At 38.9% G+C, this 23,997-nt stretch overlaps 2 protein-coding genes and 1 pseudogene across 2 annotated transcripts in view; 1 reads left to right on the top strand and 2 right to left on the bottom strand.

The window, feature by feature from the left end:
* Nucleotides 1-2,508, bottom strand: part of ACTR2 (actin related protein 2) — a 36,942-nt gene extending 34,434 nt beyond the window's left edge. The window contains exon 1 of the mRNA XM_002917734.4: nucleotides 2,326-2,508. Coding sequence (XP_002917780.1) covers nucleotides 2,326-2,373 — 48 coding nt within the window. The 5' untranslated portion in view covers nucleotides 2,374-2,508. The remainder of the gene's footprint in view (nucleotides 1-2,325) is intronic.
* A 3,390-nt stretch (nucleotides 2,509-5,898) lies between these two features.
* On the top strand, nucleotides 5,899-6,527 carry LOC100466476 (annotated as a pseudogene).
* Nucleotides 6,528-13,646: 7,119 nt separating this feature from the next.
* LOC100466235 (trafficking protein particle complex subunit 2-like) lies at nucleotides 13,647-14,012 on the bottom strand. Its single transcript, XM_011223066.2, has one exon. It carries the CDS (start codon nucleotides 14,010-14,012, stop codon nucleotides 13,647-13,649), a length of 366 nt encoding a protein of 121 aa, XP_011221368.1.
* Between the last annotated feature and the right edge of the window lie 9,985 nt (nucleotides 14,013-23,997).

Raw genomic sequence — 23,997 nt, 5'->3', positions numbered from 1 at the left:
GGAATATTTAGTTGTAGATAACTCAGTATAGCTTCAGGTACCTAAACAAAATCAAAAGGACCATGAAGTATAAACAGGAAGAAATAGAGAATTTCTGTATTTAGAATCCTCTAAATTTTCAGAAATACCACAGCATTCCTAGCACATATTACATCAGAATTGTTTCTTCATTTGAAGCCAATCCTGTCTATAGAAAATCCGGATAAAATTTTAAAGTAACTAGAAATGTAACACCAAATACATACATTTTGTTCAAATTAACTACATTTTTACTTTAGCGATCTCTTAAGGTATAAGATTCTTAAATTATGGATTAACCACAAGCCTAATCAATAATATAGTGTCAGCCTTCTAGCTCAGGTAAACTAATGAAATAGTAACAAAAATGAACTCATGGCTAACATTCCTATCTAACTAAATATTGAAAAACTCATACACTACAAATACAGAGCTGGTACCCTTTGAGAGGAGGAATCTATTGAAATATAACTGGCTCTGATTTCTAAAGAGAGTATCAGACATTTTTTTAAAAAATATTATAAATTCTATTTTTAAAGCTTTAAATTTATTTAGAGGTCAATTTGAGACTACAGGGAGAATCAGGCTACTATTTTTTTTTTAAGCACCCTTAACTGAGTTTTAGCTGTAAAAGTAATAAACTGTTTATAGTTAATTTGGTTTAAAGATAGTCTCACATGTTTTGTTAAAACACAAAACACAACACTTCCCAATAATTCAGAAGAGTCATGAAGTCTTTCCCATCTTCCCTCACTCTTATCCCTCAGGCTCATAGGTAACCACTATGAACATACCTCTCCCCATAAAACTTTTGTGTACAAGTTCGTGGACACATAAACATATTTAATAAAAATAAAGAACACTCACATAAATGGGATCATTCTAAAACTTTAACTTAACAATAAATCTTAGACATGTTTCCACAGTGGTGGATCTTTTTTTTAAGTATATCATTTTGTATAGATGTCTCATTATTTGGTAACTCTTCTTACTCTTGTGTTTTTAACTTAGTTCATATAAAACTAGTATAATTATTGCTTGTAAAAGTCTGTAGCACAGTAAGGACAGTATTATGCAGTATGTATCAGCTCCTTTTTTCCCCTCAACAATCCAGTTTCCAAAATGTTTTAAAGTTCAAGTAAAATCTTTTTTTTTTCTTCAGGTGTACCACATAGTGATTTGACAACTATATGTTATGCTATGCTCACCACGGGTGTAGCTACCATATAATGTTATTCAGTATAACTGACTATATTTCCTATGCTGTACCTGTCATCCGTGTGTTTTATTCACTGCATAACTGGAAGCCTATTTTAATTCACATGTCACATTTATGGAAAAAGAAAAGTCACAAAATATTGCAATTCCAAAATGGTTAGAAATCATTGTAATGTAGGGGGAAATGATCACTATAGAACTCATCCCAAATAAGTAACATTTCTGTCTTCTAATGTGCTACTTCAAATAAGTTTTTTTTTAAATGGGGGGGGGTTGAAAGCAACAACTTTCAAATGATTTCTAAATCAGTGTTTTAGCCAGATTTTTACAATCATTTGCCTTTTTGAATCTTAAAGACTAACATGATCTGTGTTTTGTATCTAAGGGAAAAAATAGGGGAGGGGGATACCAAGATTGGTTAACTTCCCCAAGGTCCACAATTAACACTTGGGCCTTAAACGGTCCTAGATCTCCCAAGATCAATAGAATATACTGTCTCTGCGGGGCTGCACCGAGGCCAAATTCCCAGCATGCAGAACAAAAAGTAAATGATGCCTTGCTCAACTGCCCCACCCCCCGCAAAACTGCGAAAGGGCTGCGGCTCGTTGCATGACAGCACTTCCCTTTTTTTTCTTTAAACCCGTTTCCTGCCTCCCGTTCGGTATCTTCAATTATACAGGAAGAGGAAGGCCTCTGGGTCTTTCTCCTTTCTACAGAACCAGTGACCCTGGGGAATGGAGCCCTTATTGAACAAACCTACCCAGGCTTTTACCCCTCCAGCCTTTTAGCCAAATTATACCCATTGGGGCGCGGAGCCGGCCACCGCCGGGCAGCAGACTGGATCCCCCTCCAGCGTCGGCCCTGCCCGCCGCCCTCACCCGGAGCTGCGGAAGTGGCAGGCTTGGGGAGACCAGGAACGGCTCGATCCGCTCACTCCCCACGCCCGCGAAAGCCGGAAGCGCTGCCCCGCGCCCCTAGGTCCCGGCGGCCCGAGGGCCCTGGGGTACAACCCCGAGCGCCGAGGGCCCGCGCGCCACTAGCACATCCCCGCCCGGGCCTGTGGCCACGGCTTTCCCGCCGGGCGCTTACCCCGGTGCCGTTGTCGCACACCACCACCTTCCTGCCCTGGCTGTCCATCGTCTGCCCGGAAGAGAGCCGCCGCCACCGCCGAACAACCTACAGCCCCTGCTGCCCGGCCCTTTCCTCTTCCTCCTCCTTTTTCGCGGCCCCTCCTTCGGCCCAACTTTCTTCCCCCAACCGGAAGTCACCGCCCGGCCCCACCCGCCGTTTAAGATACTGCCTGCGCGGAAGGGGTGGGGATGGGAGGGAGGAGGCTGAGACCGACAGTAGTGAGATCCAATAAGAGACGGAGAAGTGTCGAGGCCCCGCCTACAACTCCGGTTTCTGCTTCAACTCCAGCTCAGCCGTCGCAGTCACCGCCCACCCGGTTTCTTACCCACTGTTTCTAGTTCCTGGAGCTTCGCGGGCCTTAATGGCTGCAGATACGTTGCGGCCCAAAGCGTTGCAGGAGTTGAGGGGCACGCTTACTCGTCTGCAAAAGGGGCAGGCAGGTGAAGGACACTGGGTCTTTGCGAGATGGCGGTGGAATGTGGCGAGAAGAGCCAGCCTTGAGGGCAGAAGGCAGGAGAAACAAACCTGGACACCCCTGCTGACTTCACCGTTGAATATGGCTTGGTGTGTCATTGCTTCTAGACCTCTTCAGGGAACAGAGCAGGGATGGATACACACATATGCAGTCATGCGTTTATACTGATACCTCCATTTACAGCCCAACCCTTTTTTGCCCAATTCGCCCTTAGTCAAGTGAGTGGGAGTGGGCACCTACCCTGCCCCCTCGCTCACCACTTCCCTTCCAAAAGCACCATGTTGCTTCACACCTCTTCACTGTATGTACCTGTTTGAACCCCGAGTCTCGGCTTTAAAATCAGATAACCCCAGTTTCAAATACGGCCCTGCCACTCAAGAGTTCTGTGATTTGGGTTTATCCTTGTCTATGCATATGAAAACTTACCTCTACTTCCACGGGTGGTTGTGAGGATAAAATTCTGTGCATAGAGTAAGTATCTATTCAGTGGTAGCTATTGATTATTATTTACATGCTTTTAAATATATAGTTCTTTCTACCTATAATGCCTCTCCTTTTATTTTTTAATCGATCAGGACACTTCTGCTCATGTTCTAAGACCCAGTTGTCACATCTATGAAGACTTTGCTGATTAACCCTCAAGATGCTTATTCTCTTTTTTCTCGAATTAGTTTACCATGGATATATGAATACTACTACTGTGCTTATTACATTCAACAAATATTGGATGAGTGGTATTAAAATTTATGTTGAAAAAATGCTAGCATCTTTGAGAGGTGAGAACTGGAATTGTGCTTTCACATGGCTGTACATGTGCAGTGACTAGGATAAAACTTGGATCATGAACCCCTCAGTCTAGTATTATAATACTAGGCTGCCTCTCAGTTTTCACTTTGTTCTTTTGTTAGACCAGTGGTTTTCAAACCTTTATAAAGGCATAGGTGGGTTTATTAAAATTTAAACTTTTTAAAAAAGATAATTTATTTTAGAGAGATTGCAGGAGCATGGGGAGGGGGGAGTGGGAGGGGAGAGAGAGAGAATCCTCAAGAGCGTGCAGCCTGATGCAGGCAGGACTCAATCCCAGGACCCTAAGATCATGACCAGAGTCGAAATCAAGAGTCCACCACCACTTAACTGACTGAGCCACCCAGGTGTACCACTCAAATTTAATCTTACATGGAACCTCAACATATAAAATAGATTAAAGCTGCCATAGTAGTTGAAAGTTTGAGAAATTAGGATGTTTAGGAGGCCTCAGGGAAATAGGTCTTCTCTGCACCTGCTTCAGTAGTTGCTAAGGTACCTCAGCCTGCTGAACAGTGCATTAGTTCACAAATTACACATCCTCCTTTTGTGGCCAGGCACTGTACTATTTTCCTTGAAGTACATTTATTTGGTCTCAGCAAATTAAACTCAAGCATTGCTGTGTCCTTTTATTTTTCCTCTCTATGAAATTGTTTCATACTTTTTTTTTACTATTTAAGAAATTACATTTTTCATTTTTTTCCAATTATAAAAACAGTACATGGAGATGACAGAAAATATCAACAAACATCTATTCACTGTACTAACAAAAATGCAGCAAATCCTTGATTATGCAAATTCAGATGCAGTACTATTGGTGACTGGCTCCTGCCTTCTATATCAGGCAAAACCTGGTCATTTCACTGTCCTCAAAATAATCTGATCACACATTTTAGGTGACTATTTGGGGGGAGGAGGGTTGGGAGACTTCATTTCTGTCCTTCTGTCATGGTTTTCTGTATATTATTCCACGTAAAAATCTTGCTAGGTAGATATCCCCATTTTACACATAAGAAATGAGGGCTTTAAAAAAATGAAGTGTAGTAAGGTCATAGGACATGAGGTCTACATAACAGAAATCAATATATTGTTATATGTCATTGGTGAACAATCTGAAAATGAAAGAACATCAGAAAAATCCAAATAAATTTAATGCAAGACCTATACACTGAAATCTACAAACATTGCTGAGAGAAATCAAAGAGGATCTAGATAAGTAAACATACCATGTTCATGGATTGAACACTCATTGTTAAATGACAGTTCTCTTCAAATTGATCTATAAATTCAAATGTAATCTCTATCAAAACCCCAGCAGGTTTTTTTCTTTTCAGAAATTGACAAGTTTGAACCTGAAAGTTATATGGAAGTGCAGAAGAGCCAGAATAGCCAAAACAATTTTGAAAAAGAAAAACAAAATTGGCAGACTTCCACTGATTTCAAAACTTATTATAAAGTTATAGTAATGAAGACAGTGTGATATTGTCACAAGGATGGACATATAGATCAATATAGACAGCCCAGAAATAAACTTACATTTATGGCCAATTGATTTTCAACAAATCTGCTAAAACAATTCAATGGGGAAAGGGTAATCTTTTTTTAAACAAATAGTACTTGGACAATTGGATATTCTTATATGTGGAGAAAAAAAAGACTTTGATCCTTACCTCATGCTAAACAAAAAATTAATTCAAATGGATCATAGATTTAAATTTAGAAGAGCTGGGGAGCCTGGCTAGCTCAGTTGGAGGAGCATGGGACTCTTGATCTTGGGGTTGTGAGTCTGAACCCAAATTGGGTGCAGAGATTACTTTAAAAAATCTTTTAAAAACTAAAAAATAAAGATAAATTTATAAGAGCTAAAACCATAAATTCTAGGAAAAAAGACAAGAAAAATCTTTTGGTGTTAAGAATGATTCATGAAAGAAAAAAATGATAAATTGGACTCAACAGAAATTTAAAGCTTTTAACTCATGTATTAAGAAAACCAAAGACAAGCTGCAGACTAAAAGATTTTTGCAAATTACGTATCCAACAAAGAACTTGTATCCAGAATAAATTAAGAACACATAACAATAAGAAGACAAATTACCTAATATTAAAGTGGGTGAAAGATTTGAATGGACATTTTACTCAAGAAGTTTTATGAATGGCTAATAAGCACATGGAAAGATACTCAACATCATTAGTCATTAGGGAAATACAAATTAAAATCTTAATGAGAGTGGTGGCCTGTAGGCAGCAAGGCCATGGGTGGACTGGGGCTTGTGCCCCTCTGTCAGGCTGGCAATGCAGGGCCCCACTGGGCACTCCTGCACAGTTTCAGCATCTTCTTGCAGGGGCTGCTCCATGCAGTGGCCTTCAGCATGTTGATGCTCAAACCAAAGAACCAAAGCATGAAAGACATCCTTAGAGGATATGGTTTTTAGGCACTTCCAAACAAGTCATAGGAATGTTATTCATCCACTTTGCAAATGTGTACCTAACAGATCTCCTCGAATAGGACCCTCGTTTACTTCAGCTTCCTCCTGGGACACAACTGTTGGCAAGTTGCTCATCTATGTGGGCGTGCAAGCCATGAGCCTCTTGGTCAAATAGAAGCAGTAGAAGTCCCTGCATTTGGACGAATGTGGAGCCCCTCTGCAGTGTGGAGCCCAGGTCCAGCAGTGTGCTTTTACATCTTGATCATGATTTTTGAGAAGTCTGTCACCTTCATCGCCCTCCTCATACTTCAGTGGAAAAAGGTGGCCCTTTGAGTCCCATTGAAAACCCAGATCTGAAACTGGCCATCGTCATGCTGATTGCCCTTTTCTTTGTCAATGCTTTAATGTTTTGGATAGTGGACTACACACCTCAATTCTTCAGCATGCTCACTTGAAGAAAAAATGCAATCTTTTACAAAACCATGCTATCATTATACCTAGGAAAAATTAGTAATAATTCCATATCATCTAACATTCCGTCCATATTTGTATTTCCCCAGTTGTCCCTACCGTGTTTATAGCTGTTTTTCTTCCTAAACCAAGATCCAACCAGGGTTCAGATATTGTGTTTGTTGTTATGTCTCTCTCTTTAAAAAAAAAAATTATTTAGGGGCGCCTGGGTGGCACAGCGGTTAAGCGTCTGCCTTCGGCTCGGGGCATGATCCCGGCGTTGTGGGATCGAGCCCCACATCAGGCTCCTCTGCTATGAGCCTGCTTCTCCCTCTCCCGCTCCCCCTGCTTGTGTTCCCTCTCTCTCTGGATGTCTCTATCTCTGTCAAATAAATAAATAAAATCTTTAAAAAATTATTTATTTAGTTGAGAAAGAAAGAGAGAGAGCACAAGTGGGAGGGGCAGAAGGAGAGGGAGAGAGAATCTCAAGCGGACTCCACGCTGAGCACAGAGCCCCAGGTGGGCTCCCATGAGATCATGATCTAAGCAGAAACTGAGTTGATGCTCAACTGACTGAGTCACCCCGGCACCCCTTGTTAATCTCTTTTATCTCTTAATCTAGAATAGTCATCCCACTTTTTTTTTTCATGGCATTAACTTTTTGAAGAGTTCAGATCATTTGGCTATAGAAATGTTCCATGTTCTGGATTTGTATAATTGCTTTCTTGTGTTTGGTTAAAATTTTAAGTAACATTTATACATAATGTTGTTATGGCATTTGATGATACTATAGACAGGCTGTGTTACATGGATATTCATTGCTTTTGATAATACAAAATTAACATTGAATTGATATCAGAACCAAGCAAAAATCTTGCAATACTGTAAAAAATGCTATTGTCTTGGTTTAGATCTAGCCTAGAAAGAGTACAATTGTTGTACATACGTATGCATGCACACAAAAGTAGGAATTTGTGGTTTGTGATTCCATAACTCTGTTGGGGAAGGGAATAAATGTTATGAAAGTTCTTAAACTAAATGCTTTACTATCCAAGTTCCTGACTTTATTTATTTATTAATTTTAAGTAGGTTCCTGTCCAATGTGGGGCTTGAACTCATGACCCTGAGATCAAGAGTTACATGTTCTACAGACTGAAACAGTCAAGTGCCCTTTTCCTGAATTCATTTAGCCTCTTACTTGTTTTTGGATTCTCTGTATAACATAAGTACATCTCAGGGTTAGAGGAAAATAATTCTGAAGAATTTATGTGTTTCATGATTTAATAGGTTTAAGTGTTTTTTTTTAAAAAAAGGATTTTATTTATTTATTTTAGAGGGAGCATGAGGGGGGAGGGGGCAAAGGGAGAGGCAGAGAGAAAATCTCAAGCAGACTCTGTCTTAAGTGTGGAGCCCGACAAGGGGCTTGAACTCACAACCCTGAGATACAACCTGAGCTAAAATCAAAAGTTGGATGCTCAACTCACTGAGCCACCCAGGAACCCTTAAGTTATTTTGTAATAATTGATCTGATTACTAGTTTGGGCTTTTATTGTGGAAAATTTCAAACTCATATAAAAGTATAGTAAAATGAACCCTACAAGCCCATCAGCTAACTTCTACAGCGATCGGCTTTCTGCTGTTCTTGTTACATCAATTTCCCTCCATGCATAGTTTTGTTGCTCTTGCTTGCTGGAGTATTTGAAAGCAAATCTCAGGGATCATACATTACCTCCTTTACATACGTTGGTATGTGTTTCTAACAGACAATGACTTTAAACATAATCACAATAACATTCTTATAGCCAACAAAATTAACAAATTCTTACTCTCCTAATAATCCATATTTAGTTTTTCCCAGTTATCTCCAAAATGTCCTCTTCCTCCTCTTTCATTTGGTTTTTTTCAATCAAGATCTAAATAAGGCCCGAACATTGCATTCAGTTGATATGTCTCTTAAGCCTATTTTAGTCTATGACACTTCCCTCTCTCTTTTCTTACACCATATTTTGGATGAAGAAACTGGATCATTTGTCCTCTGGAGTTTCCCAATTCTGTATTTGCCTGATTGTATCCATGAAATGTTGTTTGTCTTGTTCCTCTAGCCTCCATATTTTCTAGAAATTGGTGGTTAGATCTAGAAGTTTGATTAGATGTAGTTTCAACTATTTTGGTAAAAGTATTTCATAGGCAGTGAGATGTACTTTCTATTGCATCACGTTTGAAGAAACACAGTTAGTGAAGATTATTCAGAGGATTTTGGTTGTATCAAATGATGTATTACAGAGTTCCCCATGAGTTTGCCACTTGATAATTTAAGCAGTCATCAATGATCGTTGCCTGATTGAACCAGAAAATAATCAAGTAATTTGCCTGACCCATAATTTCTCATTTCCAAAGCTAATAGGTTTTGACCTAATTAGCCACTGCAGTTGCTTTCCAATAGAATTATAGTTTTAAAACTAGGTTAATTAAATGATTTTTTAAAATAAAAAAAACAAATCTCATAGGCAATCAGTGTGTATAAGCTATAGTTTTAGTTGGCATTTTCATTGTGATATTCCTCATTTGAAAGGTTCATATTTCCCCCCTCATCTCACCATTTACAAAAATTAACTTGAAATAGATCAAAGACGTAAATTTAAGGTGTAAAACTATGAAACTCTTTTACAGACATAGGGGGTAGAGATGCCTGGGTGACGCAGTCCATTAAGTGTCTGCCTCTTGGTTTCAGCTCAGGTCGTGATCCCATGGTCATGAGATCAAGCCCCATGTTGGCTCTGTGGGGAGTCTGCTTGAGATCTCTCCCTCTGCCCCTCCCGCTCCTGCTGTCTCGCTCTCTCTCTCTCAAATAAATAAATAAATCTTTTTAAAAAAACCATAGGGGATAAATCTTTATAAACTTGAATTAGGCAATGATTTCTTGGATGTGATACAAAAGCACAAGCAATAAAAGAAGAAATAGATAAATTGGACTCAATCAAAATTAAAAACATTTGTGCTACAAAAGATATCATCAAATGAGTGAAAAGACAACTCACAAAACAGGAGAAAATACCTGCAAATTGTATACCTGATAAGGGACTTGTATCTAGCATATATAAAGAAATTTTAAAATTCAATAATAAAAAAGAACTAAACCAATTTGAAAATAGGAAAAGGATTTGAATAGACATTTATTCAAAGAAGATATACAAAATGGCCAATAAGCTCATGAACAGAAACTTAGCATGATTACCATCAAAGAAACCATCAGGTAAATGCAAATCAAAACCACAATGAGGTTTCACTTCACACTCACTAGGATGGTTGTAACCAAAACGACAGATAATAATAAGTGTTGACACGGATGTGGAGAAATTAGAACACTTATCTATTGCTGGTGGGAATGTAAAATGGTGCTGGTGGGAATGTAAAATGGTACTACTGCTTTACAAAGCAGTCTGGAAGTTCCTCAAAAGGATAAACACAGTTAACATATGACCTAGCAATTCTACTCCTAGATAAACACCAGAGAAATGAAAACATATGTGCATACAAAAACTTGTACATAAATGTTCATAGCGACATTCATAATAGCCAAAAAGTGGATACAACCCAAATGTCCATCAACCAATGAATGGATAAACAAAATGTAGTATATTCAATTACACATAATGGAATATTATTCAGCTGCAAAGAGGAGTGTAGTACTGTACTGCTACATGATATTACATGGATGAACCTTGAAAACATTATGCTAAGTGAAGGAAGCCAATTCCATCTATAATTTATGATTCCATTTATATGAAATATCCAGGATGGGCAAATTTATAGAAACAGAAGGTAAATTATGGTTTTTATGACTAGGTTGGTGGGTTGTGGGGGAGGAACAGAGAAATGAGGAATGACTGCTAATGGGTATATGTTTCTTTTTGGGATAATGAAATGTTCTAAAGTTGTTTGTGGTGATGGTTGCACAACTCTATTGTAGTATTTATTTTTTCTAGTTTTATTGAGATGTAATTGACATATAGTGTTGTATATATTTTAAATAAGTGAATTGTATGGTATGTGTATTATATCTCAATAAAGACTTTTTTTTTAACCTTTCAGGATAAAAGCTAAAGCAGTTCTCTTTACAGGTGAAGAGAACTGCAAGTACAAAGACTCCCTGAGACCAAAAAAAGGCATGAACAAATGAACAAAAGAAAGAGAGAAAGAAACGAGGTTGCTAGGTTGATCGACAGATATTTGTAAGCTGGAGAGCAGAGGGAGGAATGGCAGTCATTAAACAAACATTAGAAAGCTTAAATTTAATGCCTGAGGTAAGGATGGGGAAAAAGCAAGCTTCTTCGTGAGGCAGAAATCTGAAAAGGAATTGACTAAAAACGGTTTAAAACTTAGTTGGACTCCTAAATACCCTCCTTCAGCCCTTCAGCCAGACGACACCTCACCCTGCCGCCCGTGCCATCCCTTCTGTTGTGGAATGGAGTGACTTTTCTCTAGAGTGGGTTAAACACAAAGGGACTCTGTTCTCAGGGACAGGCACAGTTGGGGACTACAAGGAGATTAATGGGAAATCTACATCCAAACAATGAGACACCCAGCCTCCTTCCTACTGAACTGCTAATAAACTGGTTATCAGTTTTCCTATAGATACTGACAGCTGGGGATTCCCCTAGAAAAATAGTCAAAGTTCTGCTAGGTCATACTACAGTAAAACCCACTAGTCAACAGGACTCAGTGCCCAACACACATCTTCCATTCAGTTTTTCAGTCTTTCTCTCTTAAATATCATTGGACAGCCTAAGATGGTCAAACACTTGAGGAGAATCTCTAACACCTAAGACAAAAACCAAAACAGTGACAATGTAGGAAGCAGAAGAGAACTTTTAAAAGTCATTATAATTAGGGGTGCTTGGGTGGCACAGCGGTTAAGCATCTGCCTTTGGCTCAGGGCGTGATCCTGGCGTTATGGGATGGAGCCCCACATCAGGCTCCTCCGCTATGAGCCTGCTTCTTCCTCTCCCACTCCCCCTGCTTGTGTTCCCTCTCTCACTGGCTGTCTCTGTCTCTGTCAAATAGATAAATAAAATCTTTAAAAAAATCATTATAATTAATATCTTTGTGTCCTCAGAGGGATAAGAAAATTTTAATATGATAGGAGAAAAAATTCAACAGAAATGTTGGAACATAAAGGTTAAGATGCTTTCCAGAAAGTAGAGTGAAAAGACAATAAAATGGCAAAAAAATTAAATTAGAGGATCAGGCCAGGACATTTAAAAAATATTTTATTTATTTATTTGAGAGAGAAAGAGAGATTGTGCATGATTTGGGGGGGGGGCAGAAGGACAGGGAGAAGCAGACTCCTCTCTGAACATGGAGTCGAATGTGGGGCTTGATTCCAGGACCAAGAGATCATGACCTGAGCCAGAGTCAGACACTTAACCAACTGAGCCACCCAGGTGCCCCAGCCCAGGACATTTAATATCACAATAATAGAATTTACAGAAAGAAAGAACAGAAAATAGGAGGAAAGAAAGAATTTGAGATATAATACAAGATCATTTCCAAGAACTGAGAAACAATTTTCTAGACAATGCTCCATTTCTCAGAAAGTTTTTGAAGGATGTATTCCTGGAAAATGAGGCAGTTATTCAAGAAATATGAAATCATGAGAAGTAGAAGACCAGGAATTCACCAAGACAGAAGAGAAATAAGAATTCTACGACTGACAGTAGAACAAAAATCCCAAGGAATCTGCTGTGAATCACTTTAGGGTCTGAATCAGGACAGAGCACTTCAGGAGGGAAACCAATCTCTCCCTCACTCCCCACATACACATACACATACGCACTGGATTATCTGATATATTTTAAGACTTTGAGGGGTCCCTGGGTGACTCAGTTGGTTAAGCAGCTGCCTTCGGCTCAGGTCATGATCCTGGGGACCTAGAATCGAGTCCAGCTTCAGGCTCCCTGCTCAGCAGGGAGTCTTCTTCTCCCTCCCCCTCTCCCTTTACCCCTCCCTACCCCATTTGTGCTCTTGCTCTCTCTCTCAAATAAAAAAATAAAAATAAAAGACTTTGCAAGCTGTGTATAGGTACTTCTAGTGGAGGGTTTGGTGATAAACTAGTGATTACTTCTTAAACAGAGGAAAAATAAGACAACGATTAAATCCAGGGAAAAATTTTAAATTGTAATACAAAAGAAATGTTATTATATATACTATATGGCTCAGTATGAGTATAAATACCAAATAATGGTCTAATCAAATATTATGATATTTGGATGCTAGGAGGATGAGGGGAAGGGAAGTGTATGTGTGTTGGGGAGGAGTTGTAATAGAGTTAAATGATCTTTCATAGTAGATGGTTAAGAGATGGTGTTTAAACTGAAAAAGATTGGGCACCTGGGCGGCGCAGTCAGTTAAGGGCCTGTCTTTGGCCCAGGTCATGATCCCAGGGTCCTAAGATCAAGTCCCACATTGGGATCCCTGCTCCATGGGAAGTCTGCGTTTCCCTCTGCCCCTCCCCCATTCATTCTCTCAATCTCTCTTGCTCTCTCTCAAATAAATAAAATCTTAAAAAATTAGACTGGAAAATATGAAGAAATAGCTGCAGAAGCATGTTCATAAATAAAGAATTACGTATCAGAAGAAACAACTAAGAGTTGAAGGTAGTGGCCTTGGGGAAGCAGGAATTGAGAATAGAGAGGGTAAGCCTGACACTGGATGTTCAACCTTACAAGCTTTGTAAAACCACTTGACCTTTTTTTTGAGCTTCATTTATTTATTTGAGAGAGAGCACATGCATGTGAGCCAGGGAAGGGGCAGAGAAAGAGGGAGAGAGAATCTCAAGCAGATTCCCCTCTGAGCGTGGAGCCCATCAAGGGGCTTGATCTATCCACCCTGAGATCGTGACCTGAGCTGAAATCAAAAGTCAGCCACTCAACCAACTGAGCCACCTAGGCACCCCTGGACTTTTTTCCTAAAATTTTCCAGGCTATTTCCTCAAGTTACTTACAACGTACACATTCCTGAAAACACACCATTGTAGCAATACTGTTTATTTCCAAATTTCTCTGCATTCAACTTAAGAGGTGTTTCTTCTCAAGAAACTGAAATTGTCTGCCAAATGGGCTTGATCAAATAGGAGAATTTGGTTCATAAAATGGATTCATTGCAAACTTTATGTATAAATCATAGACATCAGTAAAGAAGTTCTTTATTCCATCTTCTTGCCTTATGTCACGAAGCATAATAAATATCACATGACCTGTGGCAACAAATGCCGAAAGAAACCACTCCTTGAATTTGCCCGCGGTTTTCAAGTCCGTGTTGGCGGACAGCCACATGTCGTCATCCATGAGGTTGAGAGCAGCATGAGCTATGAACTGGTTCAGATGATGACAGTCATCGTCGGATTCTGCTTCTCCAGCTAGCGAAAACTCCATTTCAAAAACTGGATTATCATGGTGGCCAACACTTGTAAAGCAGAAGCTCTCAGACATTGTCGTCAGCAGATAGCCCTTGCAGGGAATGGCCAGTTACTCCCCACCGCAGACCTGCGCTGGGCAGCCTCTGCTGGAACTCCCCGAAAACCATGTGACTTTTCAACCTGTGTGTGTGTGTGTGTGTGTGTGTGTGTGTGTAGGTAGAATAGCCAGTACTAAATAAACAATGGCTGATTTTTTGCTTTTTGGCTTTATTTTCATCAAGGCTTCATTACCCTGTGCAACATAAATTGCAAGATCATTGTGCATCTTGCTTAAATTACATTTTAACCCTTGATTTGGGAGCTTCCTTAGGCTTCTACACACAGTGTGGACAACACCCTAGCATAATCTCATTAGCAGCACTTTCATAAACTTTTACAATGTAATTATATATGTTGCTACCTCAACTCAGCTACTTACTGTTGATTCTTATAGGCTTCTGTTTCCAAGTTCAATTTTCTGTCCTCGAGGTTTGCTGACTGACAGGTACACAAGGGACTCTTTTTTGCATAAATTTTATTACAAGTTGTATGAAAGTCTGTACTATAATAAAAAGTATATTGCATAAATAACATATAAAAAACTAAACATATATCCAATATAATATGCATGATAAAACTTGTGTCTATGGGGCATATTACAAAATGATATTTAAGGTTAGTGAAGATTATTAGAGGTTTTTTAGTGAAAGGTAGTGTGGATACCCTGCATTCTTGAAAGAAACAATGCAGAGTCTATTAATCCAGATAGTTTAACAAAAGAACCCAGATTTTAAAATACACACACAATGTTATATATTTTCTATGCCCTTACTTAGGTCTAAAAATATATGTTAAAAGGATAAACGGATATCCTCTTGGGAGAGTACAAAACTTGAAAGAGATCAAAAAGGACTTACCTTAATTAAAATATTCCAGTTTTTTTTTTAAACAGAGGGGATGTTTTCATGTATTTCCCATGTAATTAAAAATTAATGTCTAAAAAATGGATATAATTTAAAATGAATTTTATTAAGGTGTAATACACATACAAAAAAGTGCACAAATGACATTTTTACACTCAAGACATTTTCACTAAGTGAACACAGCTACATTACCACACCGCGGTCAAGAAGCATAATATTACAAGCCCCCCAGAAGACGTGCCCACACCTCCCCTCAATCACTGTCCCACCTCTCCATCCCAAAGCAAAACATTACCCAGCTTCTAACAACGAAGATTACTGTTGCCCATTTTTTACTTTATACAAATGGAATCATTATGATATATATTCTTTTGTCTCATTTGTTTGCTCAACATAATGTTGTAAGATTCATTCATTCTTGTTGTTTCCTGAAGCTGTCACTGCCCTCAGAATTTGACTATTAACAGATGACTTTTTAATAAGGGTTCAGTGCTCCTAAACAGTTTTTTAAAAATAACTAAGTAAGTTTGAGTTTCACTTTTCACATGATTAAGGGGGGAAAACTATGCCCGACAACAGTATCCAACATCAGCATGTAAGCTCCTGACCTCCAAGTGATCTGTCATCACCAAAAGAAAAGTAAATGACGAGAATAGCAGAAGTTTTAATTTAAGAATCATTTGAATCATCTAGATAAAATGCATAAAATTTGATTAAATTCAGAATTTATGTATATTTAACCTAAGCAAGATATTCAGTTATTTTAAAATGGTGATTAAAATCTGATGAAATAGCTTGCTACTGAAAAGAAACACAAAGCTTGCGGGGGCAGTGATAAATTTAAATCTCTAATGAAAGATTAAAAAGGGATCAGTTCCATGGCCAAATCCCCCAACAGCAGCGTGAGGAACAGCATGGAGCTTTTGTCACAAGCTGTTTCAGGCCTTGAAGCTTAACAAACAAGTCTAAAATAAAAATATGTGAGTTTATAGACGTGAAAATAGAACCTAGTAAGACTAAGCCTGGGCTCTGCCTCTTCCATTGGCCTGGAGGCTTAAGATCCCTTTCTTCTTCTTTTTGGAATTACTTCTGACCTGTGTTATGGTCTTCATGAGTCTAGCTGAGATCTTCACCTACAACTCCCAGATGAAGCCATAAACCCTCTTCCAACTCTGACTGCCCTGCTGCCCTGGCTTTCAGATAAGGTGTGGACAGGAAGAGGACTGAGCAAGGAGTTAACTGTCTTTCTGCTACTGCTAAAGCAGCATAGCAATTGAGTCCAGTGGTTTCCAACCTTTCCAGAAGGAGATCCCACTGAATGCACTTTGCTGCTTAATTCTGGCTGTTGCTCTGAACTGTTGCCAGGAAGAGAACATACCCTCTGTGCTCAGCATGCACGGTCACTGTCTGCCATGTGTCCCAGTAACTGTTGTGGCACACCCTGGAATCATCAGTATCGCTGTTTGGAAACAACAGTATCACTGTTCTCTTGCAGAATATTGAAAATAGCCCTCAGATACCCGTGACTACCTTCAGATCTGTTACCGCCCCCGTTATTGTAAAGATGAGTGGCCTGAGGTGCACAGTTAAGTGATGGAATAATGAATATAATTATAGCATGGGATACAGATGCTAGTGGGAAGCGTACTGAACCATGAATTAGAAGGCATGGGTTCTAACCTTCACTTTAAAAGATTTAGCTTTGTGATCCTGGCCAGACTTTCTAAACTTTTCTCACTTTATACATTTCTGTTTGTTTTTTTACCCCAAATACATTAATCTTCCAATTTATAAAAAGTAGTATCATTTTACAACACACAGTTATAACATTGAAATTCATGTTCCCTTATATTTTTTCATGGCTGATAGTCTAAGTAGGGTGAGCATTATATGTTCCTTGTATACTTGTTCCTTCCTTATTCTCCTTCCCTTGCCTTTTTCTCCTCGATTAGCAGAGTAAGAACCTCCATGCTCACCCCTATGACCTGTATCAACATTTCTAGAAGTGTGATCACTTCTTCATATTTGTTCAGGTAAATGTACATAATTGACACATCACACTTGAATTGGATTCCCTGTAAATTACAAATGCAGTGCACTGCTGCCTGAAAGAACACAGCCATCAGTGACACACTGGTCATCTCCGGGGGCAAAGAAACCTAAACACGCTGAGGTAGACTAACTCGTATTGGAGACCTAGCACAGACCTAGCACATAATTCTGGTAACATGGCACTTCACTTAATGCCTAGTGCAGAGAACCTGAGTTGCCTTTTGAATATCTGGATGAGATTTTATCTTGGAATGTGAAGTTGCCGGAGAAACTGACCTGTTCAAACCTGTTTCGGCGTTCTTAAGGATGAACGATTGCTCTTTACTCTGGTTAAGATTATAGACTTTCCATTGTGGATTTGGTCTGACAATCACAATCACGTAGAAAAAGTCTTTGTTAAGCATTACAGATAGTTTTGTAAAATTTGAAGACCTCAGGGAAAAGAGTTTACTAGGGATTTGCTAGTATTAACTCTGTACAACTTATGGATGCAATCTCTTACTCATTTAGGAAGCATGGAATGAGATCACGAAGCATGTTATAGCATAACACCATTCCTGAAAATGAACACTAGTCCACTTACGGGAGGTTAAGAGGAGTCGAGGGTCTAAATAAATTAAACTCTAAAGAGAACAATAAAGTCTCCATCTTAGTAGGAACAGCAGCTGTTTACTGAGCAACTCGTTTCTGCCACACGCTATCTAAGCCCTCTTAATATATTATCTAACTTAACTAAATTCTCACAACAATCTTATGAGGTGAGTACTGTACCACTATTTTACAGGTAAGAGAAGTGAGACTGAGAGAGGTTAACATCAGTTACTAAAGCCTCACACTTGGTAGGGACATCAGACTTCAGAGCCAAGTCTGTCTGATTTGAAGTCTTAGTTCTTTCCATGATAAAATACTGCTGCTGTTTTTCATTCTGTGCTTTTGTTTTGTTTTGTTTTAGCTAATGGTTAATCATATAAATACTACATGAATTTGTTCTTCTTTTAAAATATGGTGCATTACAGATACATTGAAGTCCCTCTTTACGCTCATCCTTAATCCCAGTTCCCTCTCACCTTCCTCAGAAGTGACACTGCTTTAAGTTTTGGAAGATCCTAGGAGATCATTCTTAGAATATCCATTAGATACACAAGAAAAGATATTCAACATCATTAGCCATAATGGAAAAGCAAATTAAAATCACAATTAGGTACCACTACACACCTATTAGACTATTAAGTGACTAAAATTAAAAAAAAAAGTGGTAACATCAATTGCTGGTAAAAAGACAGAAACTGGATCTTTGAGACACTGCAGATCAGAATATAAATGAAACACTCAGTCTAGAAAATATGTCTGTCAATTCTTTATGAAACTAAACATCACTTACCCACGACCCAGCAATTGTATGCTTAAACTTTTACCCCAGAGAAATGAAAACAAACTTTCACAAAGAAACCTATACGGGAATGTTCATAGCAGTCTTACTTGCAATGGCCAAAAACTGGAAACAACCCAAATGTCCTTTAATGAGCAAATGGTTAAGCAATGTATGGTTCATCCTTACCATGGAATTCTGCATAGCAATAAAAAGAAACAAACTGTCAGAGAGCCCAAGATGTTGAAGAAATAGAAGACCTTAGTTTCTTCTGGTCCCAGGAATTCAGCTAGATAGCTCTCAAGTCCTTCTGAACACCTGCAAACTCAACTGGAGATCTAAGAAAAGAATTGCTGCAACTCTACATATAGAAAAATGACCACTTTTTCTGAGATAGTAGGTGCAGAGAAGTGAATCCAAGTCAATATATGGGAAGATAAACCATGGAGGGAAGGGAGCCTCCGTAAGCCGGCCACCGGAAAGTGATACAGCAGTGGAATGCAAAATTGGAACTTTTATTTTTTTATATTTTAAGATTTTACTTATTTATTCATGAGAGACACAGAGAGAGGGAGGCAGAGGTAGTGAGAGAAGCAGACTCCCTGAGGAGCAGGGGACTCAATCCCAGGACTCTGGGATCAGGACCTGAGCCAAAGGTGGATGCTTAACCAACTGAGCCACCCAGGCACCCCAAAATTGGAACTTTCAGAAGTCTGCTCTGGATGAAGAACGTCCCTGCCAGAAAGGTGCTCAGGTGGCTAAGGGGGGTGGAATCCTAGGTGGGACCGTGTGGTATCAGGATCCCCGGGATCACAGAAAGAGCAAGAGTGTCTGAATGCAGCAGAGTCCCCAGGCATCAGAGCAGGGAAGCCAGTTGCAATCAGCAAGCCCAGGACAGGGCTCTCAGCTCCGTGTTGCCATAAAACCATGAACCCCAACAGTCGGGCAACTGCTCTCTGAGTAGGGGCCCAGCAAGCAGCAGAACTGCCTCGACACCCCTTTCCCTCCCCCAGGAGGAGGAGTTTGCAGGGTTTGGAGACTCCAAACGGGGTCGCATGCCTGAGATAGAAAGGCTCGGTCACAGGCTGGGCAAGGACGGAGTGCGGCCTCCGGAGACCAGGGAGACAGAGTGATGCACTGCTTTTCCGTGAGGGTGCACTGAGGAGTCAGGGGCCCGAGCATTCTGATCTGGAGCTGGAGATTAGGCACCATTTTCATTCTCATCCTCTAAAGTGGCTCAGAAAGCCTTTAGGGAACAAAAGCCACAGAGAGCAACTCTGAGCCAATTACCTAGCCTGGCCCCTGGCAAGGGCGGTTGCAATTCCACCTGGGGGAAAGACACCTGACAATCAGCGCAACAGGCTCCTGCCCCAGAAGATCAGCAACTACATCAGGCTACCCATCATACCCACACTCTGTAAAACTCCCATGCTAGGGGAAAACAGTATATAGAATTCATGTTTTTTCCTCTCATGATTCTTTAGTTTTTCAATTTTAATTTTTTTCTCTTTCCTTTTTCAACCAATTTCTTCTTTTATCAACTCTTTCTTAAAATCTTTTTAACTGTCATTTTTACACTTACATTCTATCCTTTTGTTGTTTTTAATTTTATTTTTGTATATATATAAGTTTTTTTCTCTTTACAATTTTGGGATGCAGTATCTTCTAAAAAACAGACCAAAATACACCCAGAATCTAGTGTATTGCTGTATTCTCTTCACCTATCTAATCATATTCTCTCTCTTTTCTTCTTCTTTTTTTGTTAAAGTCCTTTTTAATTTTCATCTTCACAGTTACGTTCTATCCTTTCAATGCATTTAATTTAATTTTTGTATATATATGTTTTTCTTTCTTTACAATTTTGGGATCTCGTTTTCTAACAAACAGACCAAAATACACACAGGATCTCTGTTCTGTTCACCTGTCTGATTATATTCTTTTTTTTTGTTTTGTTTTGGTTTTGGTTTTGGTTTTGGGATTCTTCTGATTTGTTTAGTATATATTTCTCAGGGGTTGTTGTTGCCATTTTAGTATTTTGTTCTCTTGTTCATCTATTCTTCTCTGGACAAAATGACAAGATGGGAAAAACTCACGTCAAAAAAGAGAACAAGAGGCAGTACTGACTGCCAGGGACCTAATCAGTATGGATATAAGTAAGATGTCAGAACTAGAGTTCAGATACTGGGCTTGACAAAAGCATGGAAGACACTAGATAACCCCTTTCTGGAGAAATAAAAGAACTAAAATCTAATGGAGTCAAAATTAAAATGACTATTAATGAGATGCAATAAAAATGGAGGGTCTAACTGCTAGGATAAATGAAGCAGGAGAGAGAATTAGTGATATAGAAGACAAAATGATGGAGAATAAAGAATCTGAGAAAAAGAGAGATAAACAACTACTGGATTATGAGGGGAGAATTAGAAAGATAAATGATAACGTAAAGTGAAATAATATTTGAATAATTGGGATCACAGAAGAAGTGGAAAGAGAGAGAGGGGCAGAAGGTATATTAGAGCAAATTATAGCAGAGAACTTCCCAAATCTGGGGAAGGAAACAGACATCTAGTCCAGGAGGCACAGAGAACCCTCCTCAAAATCAATAAAAATAGGTCAACACCTCGACATATAATAGTAAAACTTGAATCTCAGAGACAAAAGAGAAAATCCTGAAAACAGCTCAGGACAAGAGGTCATTAACTACAAGGGTAGAAATATTAGACTAGCAGAAGATCTATCCACAGAGACTTGGCAGGCCAGAAAGGACTGGCATGATAGATTCAGGGTGCCAAATGAGAAAAATACGTAGACAAGAATACTTTATCCAGCAAGGATGTCATTCAAAATAGGAGGAGAGGTAAAATGCTTCCAGGACAAACAAAAACTAAAAGAATTTGTGATCACTAGATCAGCCCTGTAAGAAATATTAAAGGGGATCTTTTAAGCGAAGAGAGAGCCCAAAAGTAACATAAACCAGAAAGGAACAGAGGCAATACACAGAAACTGACTTTACGGGTATTACAATGGCAATAAATTTATATCTTTCAATAGTTATTCTGAATGTAAATGGGCTAAATGCCCCAATCAAAAGACACAGGGTATCAGATTGGATAAAAAAGCAAGACTCATTGATATGCTTTTGTAAGAGACTCATTTCAGACCCAAAGACACCTCCAGATTGAAAGTGAGGGGGTGGAAAACCATTTATCATGCTAATGAACATCAAAAGAAAGCTGGGGTAGCAATCCCTATATCAGACAAATTAGATTTTAAACTAAAGACTATAATAAAAGATGAGGAAGGACACTATATCAAAATTAAAGGGTCTATCCAACAAGAAGATCTAACAATTGTAAATATTTATGCCTCTAACATGGGAGCAGTCAATTATATAAACTGATTAATAAGAAAATTAAAGAAACACATTGATAATAATACAGTAACAGTAGGGGACTTTAACGCCCTATTCACTGTAATGGACAGATCACCTCCGCAGAAGATCAACAAGGAAACAAGGGCTTTGAATGACACACTGGACCAAATGGACTTCACAGACATATTCAGAGCATTCCAACCTAAAGCAACAGAATACACATTCTTCTGAGTGCACATGGAAATTCTCCAGGATAGATCACATATTGGGTCACAAATAGATCACATACTGGATCCCATACCAAAAGATTGAGATCATTCCCTGCATATTTTCAGATCATAATGCTTTGAAACTTGAATTCAACCACAAGAGGAAATTTGGAAAGAACTCAAATACATGGAGGCTAAAGAATGAATGGGTCAACCAGGAAATTAAAGAAGAATGAAAAAATTCATGGAAACAAATGAAAATGAAAACACAACTGTTCAGGGGTGCCTGGGTGGCTCAGTCGGTTAAGCATCTGCCCTTGGCTCAGGTTGTGATCTCATGGTCCTGGGATCAAGCCCCACATCAGGCTCCCTGCTCAGCAGAGAGTTTCCTTCTCCCTCTCTCTCTGACCCTCCTCCCCACTTGTGCACACACACTCTCTCTCAAATAAATTAAAAAAAAAAAAGAAAACATAACTGTTCAAAACCATTCCAAAGGCAGTCTTAAGAGGGAAGTACATAGCAATACAAGCCTTTCTCAAGAAACAAGAAAGGTCTCAAATACACAACCTAACCTTATACCTCAAGGAGCTGGAGAAAGAACAGCAAATAAAGCCTAAACCTAGCAGGAGAAGAGGATTCATAATGAATAGAGCAGAAATCAATGAAATAGAAACCAAAAGAACAGTAAAATAGATGAATGAAACTAGAAGCTCGTTCTTTGAAAGAATTAATAAGATAGATAAATCCCTCTCCAGACTTGTCAAAAAGAAAAGAGAAAGGACCCAAATAAATAAAACCATGAATGAAAGAGGAGTGATCGCAACAAACACCAAAGGAATACAAACAATTATCAGAGCATATTATGAGCAACTATATGGCAATAAATTAGGCAATATGGAAGAAATGGATGCATTTCTGGAAATATATAAACTTCCAAAACTGAAACAGGAAGAAATAGAAAACCTGAACACACCCATAACCAGCAAGGAAATTGAAGCAGTAATCAAATATCTCCTGCCAAACAAGAGTCCAGGGCTGGATGGCTTCCCAGGGGAATTCTACCCAACATTTAAAGAAGAATTGATATCTATTCTTCTGAAGCTGTTTCAAAAAAAAAAGAAATGGAAAGAAAACTTCCAAACTAGTTCTAGGAGGCCAGCATCACCTTGATCTCAAAACCAGACAAAGACCCCACTGAAAAAGAGAATTACAGACCAATATCCCTGATGAACATGGATGCAAAAATTCTCACCAAGATACTAGCCAGTAGGATCCAACAGTACATTAAAAGGATTATTCACCATAAGCAAGTGGGATTTATTCACAGGCTGCAAAGGTAGTTCAATATCTGCAAATCAATCAATGTGATACACTACATTAATAAAAGAAAGGAGAAGAACCATATGATCCTCTCAATAGATGCAGAAAAAGCATTTGACAAAGTACAGCATCCTTTCTTGATAAAAACTCTCTGCCTTGTAGGAATAGAGGGAACATACCTCAATATCATAAAAGCCATATACAAAAAGCCCACAGTGAATATTATTCTTAATGGGGAAAAACTGAGAGTTTTCCCCCTAAGGTCAGGAACACAGCAGGGATTTCCCCTTTCACCACTGTTACTCAACATAGTACTAGAAGTCCTAGCCTCAGTAATCAGACAACAAAAAGAAATGAAAGGCATCCAAATTGGGGCAAAGAAGTCAAATTCTCTCTCTTCGTTGATGACATGATACTCTATGTGGAAAATCCAAAAGACTCCACCCCAGAATTGCTAGAACTCATACAGGAATTCAAGAAAGTGGCAGGATATAAAATCAATGCACAGAATCTATATTTCTCTACAATAACAATGAGACAGAGGAAAGAGAAATTAAAGAGTTGATCCCATTTACAATTGTACCCAAAACCGTAAGATACCTAAGTACCCAAACCTAACAAAAGAGGTAAAGAATCTCTACTGAGAAAACTATAGAACACTCATGAAAGAAATTGAGGAAGACACAAAGAGACAGGAAAACATTCCATGCTCATGGATTGGGAGAACAAATATTGTTAAAATGTCTATGCTGCCTAGAGCAATCCATACACCT

The sequence above is a fragment of the Ailuropoda melanoleuca genome, chromosome 4 (genome assembly GCF_002007445.2).
Source record: "Ailuropoda melanoleuca isolate Jingjing chromosome 4, ASM200744v2, whole genome shotgun sequence".
Taxonomy (NCBI): Eukaryota; Metazoa; Chordata; class Mammalia; order Carnivora; family Ursidae; genus Ailuropoda; species Ailuropoda melanoleuca.
This window is presented reverse-complemented; position numbering and strand designations above follow the sequence as displayed.

Bases quoted from the DNA above. Each gene is read 5' to 3' on its own strand.
- LOC100466235 (XM_011223066.2), bottom strand. From the start codon at position 14,012: ATGTCTGAGAGCTTCTGCTTTACAAGTGTTGGCCACCATGATAATCCA.